At 37.6% G+C, this 17,262-nt stretch overlaps 1 protein-coding gene across 1 annotated transcript; it reads left to right on the forward strand.

The window, feature by feature from the left end:
* Nucleotides 1-8,355: 8,355 nt before the first annotated feature.
* LOC110886787 (UDP-glycosyltransferase 76G1) lies at nucleotides 8,356-15,651 on the forward strand. The gene is made up of 2 exons (XM_022134635.1): nucleotides 8,356-8,935; nucleotides 14,677-15,651. The coding sequence occupies exons 1-2, from the start codon at nucleotides 8,356-8,358 to the stop codon at nucleotides 15,528-15,530; spliced, it is 1,434 nt and encodes a 477-aa protein (XP_021990327.1). The 3' UTR covers nucleotides 15,531-15,651.
* Nucleotides 15,652-17,262: the final 1,611 nt, after the last annotated feature.

Consider the following 17,262-nt stretch of genomic DNA (forward strand, 5'->3'; position numbering starts at 1 on the left):
ATCAGTTCTGTTTAAACATAATGGAAAACATGAATAATACCTGTTACAGCAGATAACCCAGCAGAGAATCCAGTCAGGGATGCAGCCATCGAGTTAGTCATGATTGTTAGGATGATCTGGTTCCTCCTTAGGGTGTAAGTTATGATGGTGATGAAACCGAAACTAGGGTGAGAATCGGTTATGGGGAGAGAGCCGAATTCTTTGATGTTATGAGGGTTGTGATTGTGTAATGTGTGTAACCCTTAAACTCTCTAATAAGCCCCTTATTTATACACCCAAGAGGAAACCCAATTAGTTAATAAGGGTAATATGGTCCATCAACAATTACCAACTAATTATTAATAGGTTAATAAATATATTTTGATCTAATATAATATAAATGATTATATAGGCTACAAGATTAAATATTACATTTATATATTTAATCTCACATTCTCCCACTTAGCCAAGTAATCATTTATCATGAGTATTAGGTAAGCCTGGCCAGGAGTTAACACTCATTTTAGCTTTAAACCAAGAACTATAGCAGAGAAATACAGCCGTTGAATCATCAATCGACTCAGGACCCCCATTAGTCATACTATAGCCTCAATTTAAAACCTAATAGTTACGATCAAAATATATATAAGCCCTTTAGCGTCTGATTTGTATTTATATTTGTCTATATGTCATTACACCGGCAGAACACATGTTAGAGACATACAAAATCAAACTGAGGAAATTTTATTAATTAAAACATAAGCTAGTACAATATGCCATTAAACAAGGTCTTTAGTAAGTCCCATATTCGATACATGTTCTTCGAAAACTTTAGGTGGAAGACCTTTAGTCATCGGATCCGCTAGCATATCTTTAGTACTAATATACTCTATACAAAGATTATTTTCCTCAACTCGTTCACGTACGAACAAGTACTTTGTATCGAGATATAAACCAGCTCCAGTCGAACTGTTACTGTTCGAGAAACTAACGGCAGCTGAATTATCACAATAAAGCTTCAATGGTCTAGAAATGGAATTAACGATTTTGAGTCCAGTGATCAGATTTCTAAGCAACATTCCATGACAGGTTGCGTTGTAAACAGCAATGTATTCTGCCATCATTGTGGAAGTTGTAGTTAACTGTTGTTTATGACTCTTCCATGAGATAGGTCCGCCTGCTAACATAAAGATGTAGCCCGAAGTGGATTTCTTGTCATCTTTGCATTTTGCAAAGTCAGAATCAGAATAACCTACCACTTCTAAGTGATCACTTCTTCTATAAGTCAGTTTATAGTCTTTCGTCCCTTGCAGATATCTGAGGACCTTCTTAGCTGCTTTCCAGTGATCTAGGCCAGGATTAGTTTGATAACGGCCTAGCATTCCAGCAATATAAGCGATATCTGGGCGAGTACAGACTTGAGCATACATCAGGCTCCCGACTACTGACGCGTAAGGTATCTGGCTCATTTGCTCCTTTTCAACCTCTGTTGTCGGACACTAGAATGAACCGAAAACATCTCCCTTAACTACTGGAGCGACGGAGGGTTTGCACTGTTGCATGTTGTAACGTGTAAGGACACGATCTATGTAAGTCTTTTGAGACAATCCTAAGATCCCTTTGTGTCTATCTCGGTGAATTTCGATGCCAATGACGTAAGAAGCATCTCCGAGATCCTTCATGTCGAAGTTATGCGAGAGTAACCGCTTCGACTCATGCAACATGTCTAAACTATTACTTGCCAATAGAATATCATCTACGTAAAGGACAAGTATAGTAAAATTACTCCCACTCATCTTGAGGTAGGTGCATTGATCCACTTGATTCTTCATAAAACCTTGCCTCTTCATGACTTCATCAAACTTGAGATACCATTGACGTGATGCTTGTTTTAACCCATAAATGGATTTCTTCAACTTACAGACTAGATGCTCCTGACCTTCAGGTTTAAAGCCTTCAGGTTGTTTCATGTAAACATCTTCGTCTAAGTCTCCGTTAAGGAAAGCAGTTTTGACGTCCATCTGATGCAGCTCTAAATCAAAATGAGCTACTAGGGCCATAACGATCCTTAATGAATCTTTACGAGAGACAGGTGAAAACGTCTCTTGATAATCAATTCCCTCTTTCTGAGTGTAGCCCTTTGCAACCAATCTCGCTTTATAGCGTTCAACGTTCCCATTCGGATCTAGTTTTGTTTTGAACACCCATTTACAACCTACAGGTTTGACACCGTTGGGTAATTCTACCAAATCCCAAACGTCATTTTTCTTCATGGATTCAAGCTCATCAATCATTGCTTTGTTCCATTCAGAAGACTGATCACTGCTAATAGCTTCATTATAAGAGATAGGATCATTGAGCTTTCCAGCATCCATTTCAGTCAGGTAGGTAATATAATCATCCCAATTAGTAGGCCGTTTTTGCCTAGATGACCTCCTGAGCTGATTTTCGGGTTGAGCGTTGTCTTGGTTTTGAGCGTTTGATGTGCCTTCGTTATGAGGTATAATGGGTTCTGGTTGTGGAGTTAGAGTTTGTGCAGTGGCTTCAGGTGCAGTTGCATGTGGTACAAGAGGAGTAAACGGAGTAATGGTAAGCGACGAGTCTCTTCCCCCCGCGTCTTGTACTTCTTGCAATTCTTCGTAAGGGTTAGTACTGCTCCCACTGACCTTGAAATCCTCCAGGAACGCAGCACGCTTGGTTTCAACAATACGGGTGACATGGGAAGGACAATAGAAACGATAACCCTTTGAATGATCAGGATACCCGATAAAGAAGCAGGTAACTGTTTTAGGGTCAAGTTTCCTTAGGAAAGGATTATATAATTTTGCTTCAGCAATGCAGCCCCATACTTTCATATATTTAAGACTCGGTTTCCTTCCTGTCCAAAGTTCATAAGGAGTTTTAGGGACAGACTTAGAAGGAACTCTCTTGAGTATATGAACAGCTGCTTTTAATGCTTCAGTCCAGAGGAATAATGGTAAATTAGTGTTGGCTAACATACTGCGCACCATGTTCATAAGGGTACGATTTCTTCGTTCAGCGACACCATTCTGCTGAGGTGTACCAGGCATGGTGTATTGGTTCACAATCCCCTGGCCCTTACAAAACTCATAAAATGGACCAGGAGCTTGACCCACATCAGTATGTCTTCCATAATATTCACCGCCTCTGTCTGATCTCACAACTTTAATCTGACGATCTAATTGCTTTTCAACTTCAGCTTTATAATCTTTAAAAGTTGTAAGAGATTCAGACTTTTCCTTTATAAGATACAAGTACATGTAACGAGAATAATCATCAATGAAAGTGATAAATGAAGTATGTCCTGTGATGCCAGCGATTTGATAGGGACCACTAATGTCAGTGTGAATGAGTTCTAATAAATTAGAGCTCCTAGTGGCACCTTTCTTATTCACTGATGTCATTTTGCCTTTAAGACATTTGACACATGTTCCAAAATCAGTGAAATCGAGAGGAGGTAAGACTTCATCCTTTACGAGACGATTTAATCGTTCTCTTGAGATGTGGCCTAAACGTTGATGCCACAACATAGATGAAGTCTCTAAGTCTCGAATTTGTTTCTTTTCCATCTTTGTGAGTGATTCATTAATATTATATGACAACAAAGATTTGGAAAAATTATCATCTAGTTCTAATCTATAGAGACCACCATCCAGAATGCCAGTACCATAAACAACGGAATCATAGAGAATAGAGAGTTTGCGATGACCATGAGAAACGACAAAACCGTCCATGTCTAACTTTGGTCCTGATACAAGGTTCCGAGTTACCTCAGGAACATATAAGGTATCATAAAGTTTAATACATAAACCAGTTTTCAAAAATAATTGTAATGTTCCTATGGCCTTCACTTCTAATTCCCGATCATCCCCAACTTTAAGTGTTCTTTGGTTTCTTCCCAGCTTCCGGATTGTAAGGAATCCCTGAAGTGAATTGGTTACATGAACCATAGAACCAGAATCAAACCACCAAGAATTAGCAGGAACATTTAAATTAAAGGACTCAAGTATCATGAAAAAATCGTTACCTTTCTTAGCCAGCCACTCCTTAAAGTCAGGGCATTCCTTTTGCTTATGTCCTGTTTTCTTACAGAACTTGCAATAGGGTTTGCCTAAGGAGTTCTTAGAGCTGGAAGGTGCACTTGTATTAGGATTTGGATTTGGCTTTTGAACCTTAGAAGCATTCTTTCTTTGATAAGAGTTCTTCCTCTTCTTTGAGCTGGAAGTGGTGAAGTTAGCAACATCAGTAGTGCGATCCATCTTCATACGCTCTTCCTCCTGCACGCACATAGCGATCAGCTCACTCATCGTCCATTTGTCCTTCTGAGTGTTGTAATTGATCTTGAAAGCTTCATAGGACGAAGGAAGCGAAGTGATGATGAAGTGAACGAGAAAACCATCACTGATTTCCATCTCTAGGCCCTTCAGCTTATTGGCCATATCATGCATCATCATGATGTGTTCGCGAATGCCGCTCCTCCCATCATACTTAGTTGTCACCAGCTTGAGGATAAGAGTGCTAGCGTGTGCTTTTGATGTTCCCTTGAATTGATCCTCCACAGAAGCCAGATAGGTTTTAGCATTTTCAGAATCAGGAATGGCCCCTCTGATTGAGTTATGAATGGATTGCTTCATGAACATGAGAGACATGCGGTTACACCTAGTCCATTTATCATGGACTATCTGCTCAGCAGCAGTACTTGTAGCGGTAAGGTCCGCTGGCTTATTCTCTCTTAGAGCATAATCAAAGTCTAGCAATCCTAGAGTAAGCATGAGGGCATCCTTCCATTCAGCAAAGTTATCACCAGTCAAAGGTGGAATCCCGCAATTGGGTGCTGGTAGTGGAAATAAGATGAGCAAGTTATGATACAAAAGAAGAAATCCTAATGTGATCTAATGGGCTTGTTACACTAAGGCAGGCATAAATAATGACCATTATAATTATGAAGCTGTGATAATGTCCATTACTAACATCAAAATAATAGACTTAGTAAAATTCTACTTAAACGAAGACAAATCAGCTTTGGCCAGAAGTGTAATCATTTAAGTATGTGTGCAAAGCAATCATGACAAATCAGCTTTGGCCAGAAATGAGATAATCACTTTAGTTATGCACTTGTCAAGCATGCTAAACATAAATGAATTAAATCAGCTTTGGCCAGAATTAAGACATTTCACGTTTGTAATGCATACTTAACATAGCCTTTTATAATACTTGAACAATAAATAGATGTATTAAATCAGCTTTGGCCATAATTAATACATCAGAAGCTCATCCAAGTTAAGCTATTTTGGTTTTGTAAAAAAGTTATCTGATTCTGATTAATGAATTAAGTATTAACAAAACCAAGTATTTAATAGCAAACCACCTGTTAGCGCGGATCGAGTCATGGTCTCGAGTTTTGAGATTTCGAGTCATGGTCTCGAGTCGCAACCTTAGTCTCGAGTTGTGCTGTTATGGTTTCGAGTCGCAACCTTAGTCTCGAGTTATGCTGTTATGGTTTCGAGTCGCAACCTTAGTCTCGACTAATCACGTTATGGTTGCGAGTCGCAACCTTAGTCTCGACTAATCACGTTATGGTTGCGAGTCGCAACCTCATGGTTTCGATCAATCACGTTATGGTTGCGAGTCGCAACCTCATGGTTTCGATCAATCACGTTATGGTTGCGAGTCGCAACCTCATGGTCTCGAGTAGCAACCTCATGGTTGCGAGTAGCAACCTCGTTAACAGCTGTTTTGTGATAATAACTAAAGACTCGAAATTTAAGGGATTGTGGGATAATGTTTCCTGTTTTAATGCTGATCTAAACTTATCAAAAGATTTCGTAATAATAACTGATTATCTTTTAACAGTTTTCGAAATTTCAATAGATAAAATAACGATCAAAAACAGGAAAAACACCTTAGGCATAGAAGAAGATGAACGTAACGGTGCGGCTGACACCGCACCATATGGGCATTTTCGTCACGACAAGGGATGCAGGCGAGACGACGATGCGGCTAGCACCGCATCTCGCGTATTCCTTGATCACAAGTAGGAGACGCGGTAACTTCAGATGTTACCGCACGTAGCGATGCGGCTTGCACCGCATCCTATGCATTCAACAAGTGGGACTGACACCACAGTGCAAGTGGCACCAATGGCAGTTACCTGTCAGAGCTACGTAAGCAATGGACTGACGTGGCGTAACCTCCACAACCGACAAGCCTGACACACCTGCAAAGGTGCAGCACGTCGTCAGTCAATCCATCATCATCCTCCTTCACTCCTCGGCTATAAATACCAACCACAAACCAGGTTTGAGGTATCTCTACACAACTCTCTCACTACTACTACTATCTTACTTTGCTTCCCAAGCAAACTACTGATTCTCACGCCGGAGAGTGGTAACAAGGAGCACCCCCCACCCCATCCTCCTTGTTACGAGTCACGGCTTGTTTCCTTGTGCAGGAGATCAACCACCGGTGATCCAGCCAGCGATCCTCGAGAGGAAGGGATTAACCCTTCTTGACGAGACCAGTGTGTTAACCCTGCCCGGTTAACCATTGTTTCATCACACCTTCAGTTGTGAGAACCGTGAGAACTAGGCCATCCAAAAGGTTTTTCCAATTTTTTTTTTCTCAAAAGTCATAAAAAATCACTTGTTTCAGAAAAAAAATTAAAAGAATGGCGCATACCCACATTTACATGAGGCGTAAAAAAATATTTATTTTCGTATAAATTTTACACCAGCGCATAAAAAAACTTGCATCAATCAAAACTACCGAATCGACAATTTTTTTTACTTACATATGTGTTTATAATATTTTCATCTACGTTTGTGTAAAAAAAATTTGGCCCAACTCGCGCAGGAAGAAAAAGTTCTCATGGTTCTCACAAATCGTGGCGGTTCTCATTAGAACCGAGCCCTATATATAATCTTAAATACATCAAACATATATGATTTAGGGCGTATGCATATTAATATATCTGAAAAGAGTTAATTATTGTTTCCGTCCCTGTGGTTTGTCAAAAATCACTATTTGTGTTAATTAAATATGGACTTATATGATTTTATTATTGGATATATATGATTTTATTGTTGTATGACGTATGGACTTAAATTGGATTAGAGGGTTCGACCCACCATGGCTTAGTAGAAGTAGAAACTATTTTTACATATATGGTTCCAAAATTTTAATTTTGGATTTTAGAATGAGAAAATGTCCAGGTAAGCATTATTTTTCAAAGTTATTATGTTAATTGATACTGCTAGGAAGATATTAATTGGGGTGGGGTAATGGGTCGTCAGACATTAAAAGGGTGGGGTTGTGTTGCAGGAGAAGATGACCGGAAACTTTTTCCAGAAATGAGAGCAGGGATGGAGTGGGGTGGGGTAGCGTGGGGTTGTGTTTTAACAAGTGGGTCCTAGAATACAATCTTATAAATTTCCATGGTTTTTTTATTTGATTAACACAAGGGTAATTTCGGTATTTCTTTAAAAACTTAACTGTAAAATAGACGGTGTTAGGAGTCTGGACTGAAATGGTTACGAAAGTGAAACCACAGGGACTGAAATCGCAATTTTTAAACTAATGGATTGAAATAGTGATTTTTGACAAACTACAGCGACAAAAACAATAATTAACTCATCTGAAAATAAAAAATTAGGAAATGAGATAGGTGTAAAAAAGCATATGGCCAACAAAATTCGTTTTTATTAATCAACAATTTGTCAACCCAGCACCACATATTACATCTCCAGCCAGATTACAACAAAGTCAAGAAACACCAAAATCATTTAAACTCTCATGCAAGATAAGTCAAATTCAGACCATAACAATTTGTAAAGAAGCATATGATTTGAGAATCTTTAACCTATAAAAAAAAAGTCACCTAACCCTCATTGCAAACATCGATCTCTCAATTCCCATGGATGTTGGATCAGTTCTGTTTAAACATAATGGAAAACATGAATAATACCTGTTACAGCAGATAACCCAGCAGAGAATCCAGTCAGGGATGCAGCCATCAAGTTAGTCATGATTGTTAGGATGATCTGGTTCCTCCTTAGGGTGTAAGTTATGATGGTGATGAAACCGAAACTAGGGTGAGAATCGGTTATGGGGAGAGAGCCGAATTCTTTGATGTTATGAGGGTTGTGATTGTGTAATGTGTGTAACCCTTAAACTCTCTAATAAGCCCCTTATTTATACACCCAAGAGGAAACCCAATTAGTTAATAAGGGTAATATGGTCCATCAACAATTACCAACTAATTATTAATAGGTTAATAAATATATTTTGATCTAATATAATATAAATGATTATATAGGCTACAAGATTAAATATTACATTTATATATTTAATCTCACAATGGAGACCCAAACAGAGACCACCAACACCGTTCGTCGGAATCGAAGAATAATATTATTCCCGTTACCATATCAAGGCCACATAAACCCAATGCTCCAACTTGCCAATCTACTCTACTCCAAAGGCTTCAGTATCACCATCCTCCACACCAACTTCAACAAGCCCAAAACATCCAACTACCCTCACTTCACTTTCAAATTCATCCTCGACAACGATCCACACGACGGGCGCTATTCCAATCTACCGTTACATGGCATGGGCGCTTTTAACCGCGTTTTCGTGTTCAACGAAGATGGTGCAGATGAATTGCGCCATGAACTTGAACTGTTAATGTTAGCATCGAAAGAAGATGACGAACATGTATCGTGTTTAATCACCGATGCGCTTTGGCACTTCACGCAATCTGTTGCTGATAGCCTTAGTCTCCCACGGCTTGTTTTGAGGACAAGTAGCCTGTTTTCTTTTCTTATTTATGCTTCGATTCCCCTTCTTGATGATCACGGTTACCTCAGTCTTTCCGACAACACCATGGCACCTATTCTTGATGGTCTTGGTTATCACGATCTTTCTGATAACAAACGTAAGTTCGGTTTTAAATATCTTTGTTTTGCTTCAATTTTTTAACTAACTTGTTTTATATATAGGGTTGAGTTCATTTCAGAACTCTAAATAACTACAGAACTCCTAATAAACAATCATTTTATATATGAGTTTTTGTATATAGGATCTTTTTATCATCTCTTATATGTATTTCTTTGATTACATACATGTTAAAAGTAGTTTTTGCAAATCAAGGGGTAGCGGCGCAGCTTGTTGCTCGTCTACCTGCCATTAGTTTGTAATCGTTTTGAGTTTGAAGTAAGAAAAAAAAATAACCGGTTTACACATGTTTAATTGCCAAAATTATATATAGAGTTAATTGCTCGGATGGTCCCTGTGATTTGCAAGTTTTTCATCTTTAGTCCCCACCTTTTTAAAATAGCATGTTTGCTCCCTGTGGTTTGCTAACTTGTTACTCGTATAGTCCCCTGAATAGATGTTTGTTAGTTTGCTCAGTTAAGCTTTTGTTAAATTACTAATTTGCCCTTACTATTAAAAATCAAAGTTAAAACCATAAATAAGAAACCTTATTAAAGTCAAGTGGGCCCATCTATATATAATAAAAACAAAATACTTTAACCCAATCCTACCCCTCCTAGCCTCGCACGTCTTCCCCTCTACCTAACTTGCAGCCCCATCACCATTAAGCACCTACAGGCTGCAACCTCACCACCCTATTCGGAATCAAGACCCACCGGAATTAAGACTGTCGTTGAGGTTTTATCTTGTACCGCCGGAATCAAGACCTGGTACCACTCGCCGTCGCTGGGGTTCATCTTGTATCGTATAGCCGGAATCAAGATCTCCCCCACCCTTCACCAAACTGTCGGAATCACAAAATGGGTGTACAAGACCGAAACTTTCGTTTATTTTTCTTTTTTTTTTTTTTGGTTTTAGGATGAAACACATAGGCGGTAGGCGGAGACACGATGGTTGTGTGGCGGAGATCGTGGTGGTTATGCGGAAAACGGTGAGGAGTGGTGGAGGCATGATGGTGAATGGTTATGTATGGTCGGATGTCGTGGTGGTGATGTTGTCATCGGAGGCGGGGGTTAAAGGTGAGGAGTAATCAGTGATGTTTTGATATTGTTGTAGGTGGTGGTTAGTGGTTGTGGTAGGTGGTTGTTAGTGGTGTAAGGTTAGTGGTTGCAGGTTTTGCAGTGGTGTTGAGCAGGTGGTTGTGTGGCGACAGTGAAGGTGGTCAGGTTGTTGAGATGTTCGATGGTGGTGGCTGAGTGGTGATGACGGTGGTGGAGGTGGTTGTGGTGATGACTTTTTAAAGGAGATAGAGTATAGAGAGATGTTTGATACAGAGAGAGAGATGGACCAATGGCGGTGGTGCGGTGGTCGCCGGAAAATCGTGGTGGGGGCAGTTTTGGTGGAGAAGAAAAGGGTGGGGTGGGGTGAGGTTGGGGTTCTTATTTTATTTTGTTTTTTAATAGGTGGGCTCATTACAATTTTTTTTCTTTATTGTTTCATTTTTCTTTTGTAATTATAAGGGTATTTTTGTAATATTACACCCACTTAACTGAATTATTTAACACCCATCCATTACAGGGACTATCTGAGTAACCGTTTGTTAAACCATAGGGACTATACATGCTATTTTGAAAATGTGGGGACTAAAGGTGAAAAAATGACAAACCACAGGGACTATCCGAGCAATTAACTCTTATATATATGTGTCATAACTAATTACATATATGTAAAAAAACTAGTTTACATATGTGTAATCATTAAATTACATATAAAAAATGATAAAATTACTCTTAACATGTATGTAATCGTAAAAATACACATAATAAATAATAAATGATAAAATTATCCTAAACATAAAAATATATAAATAAAAAGATTGTTTATTAGGAGTTCTGCGAGTTCTGTAAATATTTATGGTTCTGAAATGATCCTAACCCTATATATATATAGGGTAAGGTTCATGTGAGAACCACCTAAATTGCGAGAACCGCGAGAACCAATGTGAATACAACCTAAAATAGCTAAAAAAAAAAAAAAAAAAAACTGACCCCCCCCCCCAAAAAAAAAAACCTAACCCCCCTCCCCCAAGCTAAAAACTAAACCCCTAAAAAACCTAAAAAAATAAAAAAAATAAAATTAAAAAAAAACACACACAAAATTTTTTTTATATTTTTTACATTAAAATCGCTACTTTTAGTAGCCAATTTTTTTTTTAATTTTTATTTTTTTCTTTTTTTGGCTACTAAAAGTAGCGATTTTTTTTATAAAAATGTTAAAAAAAATTGTGTGTTTTTTAGCTATTTTTAGGTATTTTTGGTTGTGTTTACATTGGTTCTCGCGGTTCTCGCAATAAAGGGTGGTTTCTAACGGATCCTTCTCCTATATATATATATATATAGAGAGAGAGAGAGAAAGTATAATGTACTTCACGGCTTAACGTACGTTAACGTACGCGACAAGAACACAACGTGCGTGATTAATATATAACGTGCGTGATTTGTATGATAAGGGCTCCCATGCGTGATTATAAGGGCTCCCATGCGTGATTTTTGGCTCCCATGCGTAATTTTTTGGCTCCCAAGCGTGATTATCACAAAACCAACGGATCCATGCGTTATTAACTGTTCCATGCGTGATTATAGCCCTGATCTGATGGTTACGAGTGTCGCGTACGTGAAGTATGATAAGGACTTTTGTATGTTAACCGCTCCCTATATATATATATATACAATATATATATATATATATATATATATATATATATATATATATATATATATATATATAGGACAAAGATCCGTTAGGAACCACCCTTTATTGCGAGAACCGCGAGAACCAGTGTGAACACAAACAATAATACCTAAAAAAATCTAAAAAACACCCAAAATTTTTTTTTAATTTTTTTACTATTTTTTTTTTGTAAAATTCGCTATATTTCCTTTACAATAAAAAAATAAAAAAATTTTCAAAAAATAAAAAAAATTCCGAGTCACAGTTATCCATGCACATGTGCATTTGTAGCATTTCTTTGACAAATTCCGTAATTCATTACAAATATTAGACAATTGCACTTTCATTTACACTACCACGTGTAATACACTACTTTTTACGTTAACAATATTAGAAATGCACATGCACATCTATATGTATAAACATGAAATAAGGTGTTTTGGTACAGTAATTTCTCTTTCATCTATCGTTCCATCCATAATACACAAACATGCATATGTGCATTTTTGTCATTTCTTTGAGAAATTCCGTAATTCATTACAACTATTATACAATTGCACTTTCATTTACACTACCATGTGTAATACAATACTTTTTACATTACCAGTATTAGAAATGCACATGTGCATCTATATGTTTCAACATGAAATAAGGTGGTTTGGTACATTACTTTGAATACACTTTCCCTTTCATCTATCATACCATCCATAATACACTACCATTACCTCTTACCATCCATAATACAATACCACTAACTCCTACCATCCATAATACAATACCATTACCAATATTTTCACTTTATTACATGTATGTAAACACCATTTATACCATCCAATCAACATATTACATCATAAATTGACAACTATTACCAAACCATCAACCACTAGATATAACTCTCCAAAAAACATGTATATGGGCCTACTTCTCCATTGAAAATCACAAACTTTTTGTACCAAAACACGTTATATCATGGTTATACCTAATGACGTACATGTGTATTTTGAATATTGGTAATGTAAAAAGTAGTGTATTACGAATGGTATTGTAAATTAAAGTGCAATTGTCTATTCCTGATAACGTATTACTGAATTTGTCGAAGTAATGATACATATGCACATGTGCATGGATAACTGTTACTCGAAAAAAAAATGTTTCTTTTTTTTTTATGGTAACGAAATATAGCGATTTTTTGAAGAAAAATATTTAAAAAAAATAAAAAAATTTTTGAGTGCTTTTTTGATTTTTTTTTGTGTTCACATTGATTCTCGCGATTCTCGCAATAAGGATGGTTCTCGCACGAACCTTACCCTATATATATATATATATATATATATATATATATATATATATATATATATATATATATATATAGAATTGCGCTAAAATAAGAACCACCTCGAGTTGTAAGAACCGCGAGAACTTTTTGATCCGGGCCTTGGTGGACCAAATTTTTTTTTCCAGAAACGTAGATACATGTATAAAAACAACATTTGTAAAAAAAAATTCAAAAAGAAAATGTCGTGGGTGTAGTTTTGAGCAACCAAAGTTTGTGTTTACAGGAGCCGTAAATTTTCCGACCAGATTTACGGGTCCCGTAAACACAAACTTGTGGCGCTCAAAACTACACACACAACATTTTTTTTTTGAATTTATTTTTACAAATGGTGTTTATATACATGCATCTACGTCCATGAAAAAAAAATTTGGTCCACCGCGCCCCCTACGGTGTAGTTCTCACGGTTCTTACAACTCGAGGTGGTTCGCATTTTAGCATTCCCCTATATATATATATATATATATATATATATATATATATATATAGGGAGGAGCTCATGCGAGAACCACCCTTATTGTGAGAACCTTGAGAACCAATGTGAACACAACCTAAAATAGCTAAAAAACCTAAAAAAAACCTAAAAAAACCTAACCCCCAACCCCCCCCCCCCCCAAAAACCTAAACCCCCCACCCCACCCCACCCACCCAAAAAAAACCTAACCCCCCCCCCCCACAAAACCTAACCCCCCCCCCCCAAGCTAAAAAAACCTAAAAAAAACCTAAAAAAACCTAAAAAAACCTAACCCCCACCCCCCCCCCCAAAAACCTAAACCCCCCCCCCAAAAAAAACCTAACCCCCCCCCCCCCAAGCTAAAAAAAACCTAAAAAAAACTAAAAAAAACCTAACCCCCACCCCCCCCCCAAAACCTAAACCCCCCTCCCCCACCCCCCAAAAACCTAACCCCCCCCCCCCCCCCCACCCAAGCTAAAATGCTAAAAACTAAACCCCCAAAAAACCTAAAAAAATCTAAAAAAAATCTAAAAAAATCAAAAAAAAAATCTAAAAATTTTTTTTTGATTTTTTTAATATTTTTTAGGTTAAAATCGCTACTTTTCGAAGCAAAAAAAAAAAAAATTTTTTTTTTTAAAAAAAAAAAATTAAAAAAAAAATAATGTTTTTTTTTTTTGATTCGAAAAGTAGCGATTTTAACCTAAAAAATATTAAAAAAATCAAAAAAAAATTTTTTATGTGATTTTTAGCTATTTTTAGGCATTTTTGGTGTGTTCACATTGGTTCTCGCGGTTCTCACAATAAGAGGTGGTTCTCGCATGATCTTCTCCCTATATATATATATAGTTAAGTTGGGGTTTTGATTTTTTTAGATTTTTTTAGATTTTTTTTAGATTTTTTTTAGGTTTTTTGGGGGTTTAGTTTTTAGCATTTTAGCTTGGGTGGGGGGGGGGTTAGGTTTTTTTTGGGGGGGGGGGGGTTTAGGTTTTTTGGGGGGGGGTGGGGGTTAGGTTTTTTTTGGGTGGGGGGGGGGTGGGGGGTTTAGGTTTTTTGGGGGGGGGGTTGGGGGTTAGGTTTTTTTAGGTTTTTTTTAGGTTTTTTAGCTATTTTAGGTTGTGTTCACATTGGTTCTCAAGGTTCTCACAATAAGGGTGGTTCTCGCATGAGCTCCTCCCTATATATATATATAGTTAAGTTGTTTGATAAGTCATACATGGGTTTCAAGGTCTGGAAGAACAAGTGGAAGAGTTTCCTATGCTGAAAGTGAAAGACATCGTAAAGATGGGGTTCAAGAGAGAGAAGGACGGCGCTGGAGGCATGATCGATAACATGGTGAAACAGATGAAAGCATCTTCAGGAATCATATGGAACTCCTTCAAGGAACTTGAAGAGTCCGAGCTTGAAACCATTCGTCGTGACATTCCAGCACCGAGTTTTCCGATACCATTCGCCAAGCATTTCACAGCCTCATCCAGCAGCTTACTAGAACACGATCGATCCTTTTTTCCTTGGTTAGACCAACAACCGCCCAAATCTGTAGTTTATGTTAGTTTCGGTAGTGTTGCTCAAGTGGAGGAGAAACATTTTATGGAAATGGTTCATGGCTTGGTCGATAGCAAGCAGTTGTTTTTATGGGTGGTTCGACCTGGGTTTGTTAGCGGTTCAACATGGCTTGAGCCATTGCCTGATGGGTTCCCAGGTGAGAGGGGGCGGATTGTGAAATGGGCTCCTCAGCAAGAAGTGCTAGGTCATGAAGCGATTGTTGCATTTTGGACCCATGGTGGGTGGAACTCGACGCTTGAAAGTGTTTGTGAAGGCGTTCCTATGATTTGCTCGCCTTTTTGGGGAGATCAACCGTTGGATGCGAGATACGTGAGCGATGTCTGGAAGGTTGGGGTGTATTTGGAGAATGGGTGGAAAAGAGAAGAGATAACAGGTGCAATTAGACGCGTAATGACGGATGAGGAAATGAGAGAAAGAGCAAGAGTTTTGAAACAAAAGTTGGATGTTTCTTTGATGAAAGGGGGCTCTTCATATGAGTCAGTAGAGTCTCTAGTTGCTTATGTATCTTCATTCTAACAATGACCGTATGTAGTGCATATGGTCTAAGTACACATACAATGGTAAGAGATTTCCATTTAAAACTCAATAAAAAGTTATCATTGTAATTTTATATATCACCTAAAACTTTAAGAATTTACATCATTGTACCTAAAATAAACACTTAAAACATGTAATATGGGGATTATTAGTTTAGTCGATATCGGTTCGGTTCGTTATTAGAGGAAAAATAAAATTAAATAAAATTAATGGAGTTAAAAAGGCCATATAACAAATACTGAAAAGAAAGTTTCTCACATGTTAAACTCTGATTTCTTTACAAAAGTTTTGATCAATAGAGTCATTCTCACATGTTACTCACCCTTGGAAAGCCTGTCATTACACAGTAATCAAAACTAAGATATACAATTAGACTAGAAGGTATGGGGGTCAGCTGAGGCCCAGCTAGGACCGGCGCCGGTCCCCCACATCGCCCCCTCCCTTCGTTCCGTCGTCCCCAGCTCCCGTAGCCGGTCTTCACGGGCCGGCTTTCTCTCTCTCTCTTCTTTCTCTATCCTCTCTCTCTCTTTCTCTCTCCTCTCTATCTCTTTCTCTCTCTAAATAATCAAATAAATTAAATTTCTAATTATTTTTATAAATTATGTGGGGCCCCATCCTTCACCCCCCTCAAAAGTGAAGGAGGCCCCATCCTTCACCCCCTCAAAATTATGTGGGGCCCCATGAGCCGGTGATGTGACGCCTACGTGACGGCCCATCCTCATGGGGATGGGCCTCACCATACCCTCTAGTCTTAGTATCATTAAAATAAATAACTTTGAAAACCAAAACTAATTACTTAACTTTCAAACATTTAGAAAATTATAAGTATACAACCTGATTGATATGTCATAAACATTAAAATATGGAGACTACCGTTGGCCGTCACCGGAGAGTAATTATGTTTCCGTTACCATATCAAGGCCTATTAGAAGGAATATAAGCTAGATATGATAATTAGTATAGTGTATTTATTATGTAACATAAATGTAATTATATTTTATTTCATAGGTAATGACGGTTACATATCTAATCGTCGAGTATATATGTATTACATGTATTAACAATAAGGGTTACCAATTCTGATAATAAGAACATCATTATTCTCTTACGTTTCTTCAACCCTAATCTGAATTTCAATCACAATAAAGTGGTATCAGAGCTACAACGATCCACACTTACAGATATTACAACCCCTTCAAAATCATTTTCTCTGTTCAGTTCAATGACAACAACAAACGGAGGAATTCAAACTCAAATCGCAAAATTACTAGGACAAAATTACTATCATTGGCACATACAGATGAAGGTATTATTAGAATCACAAGATCTGTGGACGAGTGTAGAAGAAGGATAAAATCAACTTGCCGCTGGGCATTAGAAAACGATCAAAATACTCACAAAGAAAAAGTCAAGTAGGATAAAAAGCCACTTCATATAATTTTTCAGGCAGTCAACGAGACTATTTTTGAACGAATTGCAACAAGCAAAACGTCCAAAGAAGCATGGGATATCCTTCATAAGGCATACATAGGGGAACACTGAGTAAAAACGGTAAAACTTCAAACCTTGAGATGTGAGTTTGATGCCCTATGAATGAAAGTGAAACGATAGAAGAATATATTAATAGAACGACAATCATAGTGAATCAGTTCAATTACGATTAAATGAAGAAAATATTACAGAACAACGAATAGTTGAAAAAATTCTTCGA

Source organism: Helianthus annuus, chromosome 14 (genome assembly GCF_002127325.2).
Source record: "Helianthus annuus cultivar XRQ/B chromosome 14, HanXRQr2.0-SUNRISE, whole genome shotgun sequence".
In the NCBI taxonomy this organism is placed as follows: Eukaryota; Viridiplantae; Streptophyta; class Magnoliopsida; order Asterales; family Asteraceae; genus Helianthus; species Helianthus annuus.

What these genes read in the sequence shown, in the direction of transcription:
- LOC110886787 (XM_022134635.1), top strand. Translation starts at nt 8,356, where the DNA reads ATGGAGACCCAAACAGAGACCACCAACACCGTTCGTCGGAATCGAAGA. An exon ending in CGATCTTTCTGATAACAAAC is followed by an intron (nt 8,936 to 14,676) that starts GTAAGTTCGGTT and finishes ATGGGTTTCAAG; the next exon opens with GTCTGGAAGAACAAGTGGAA.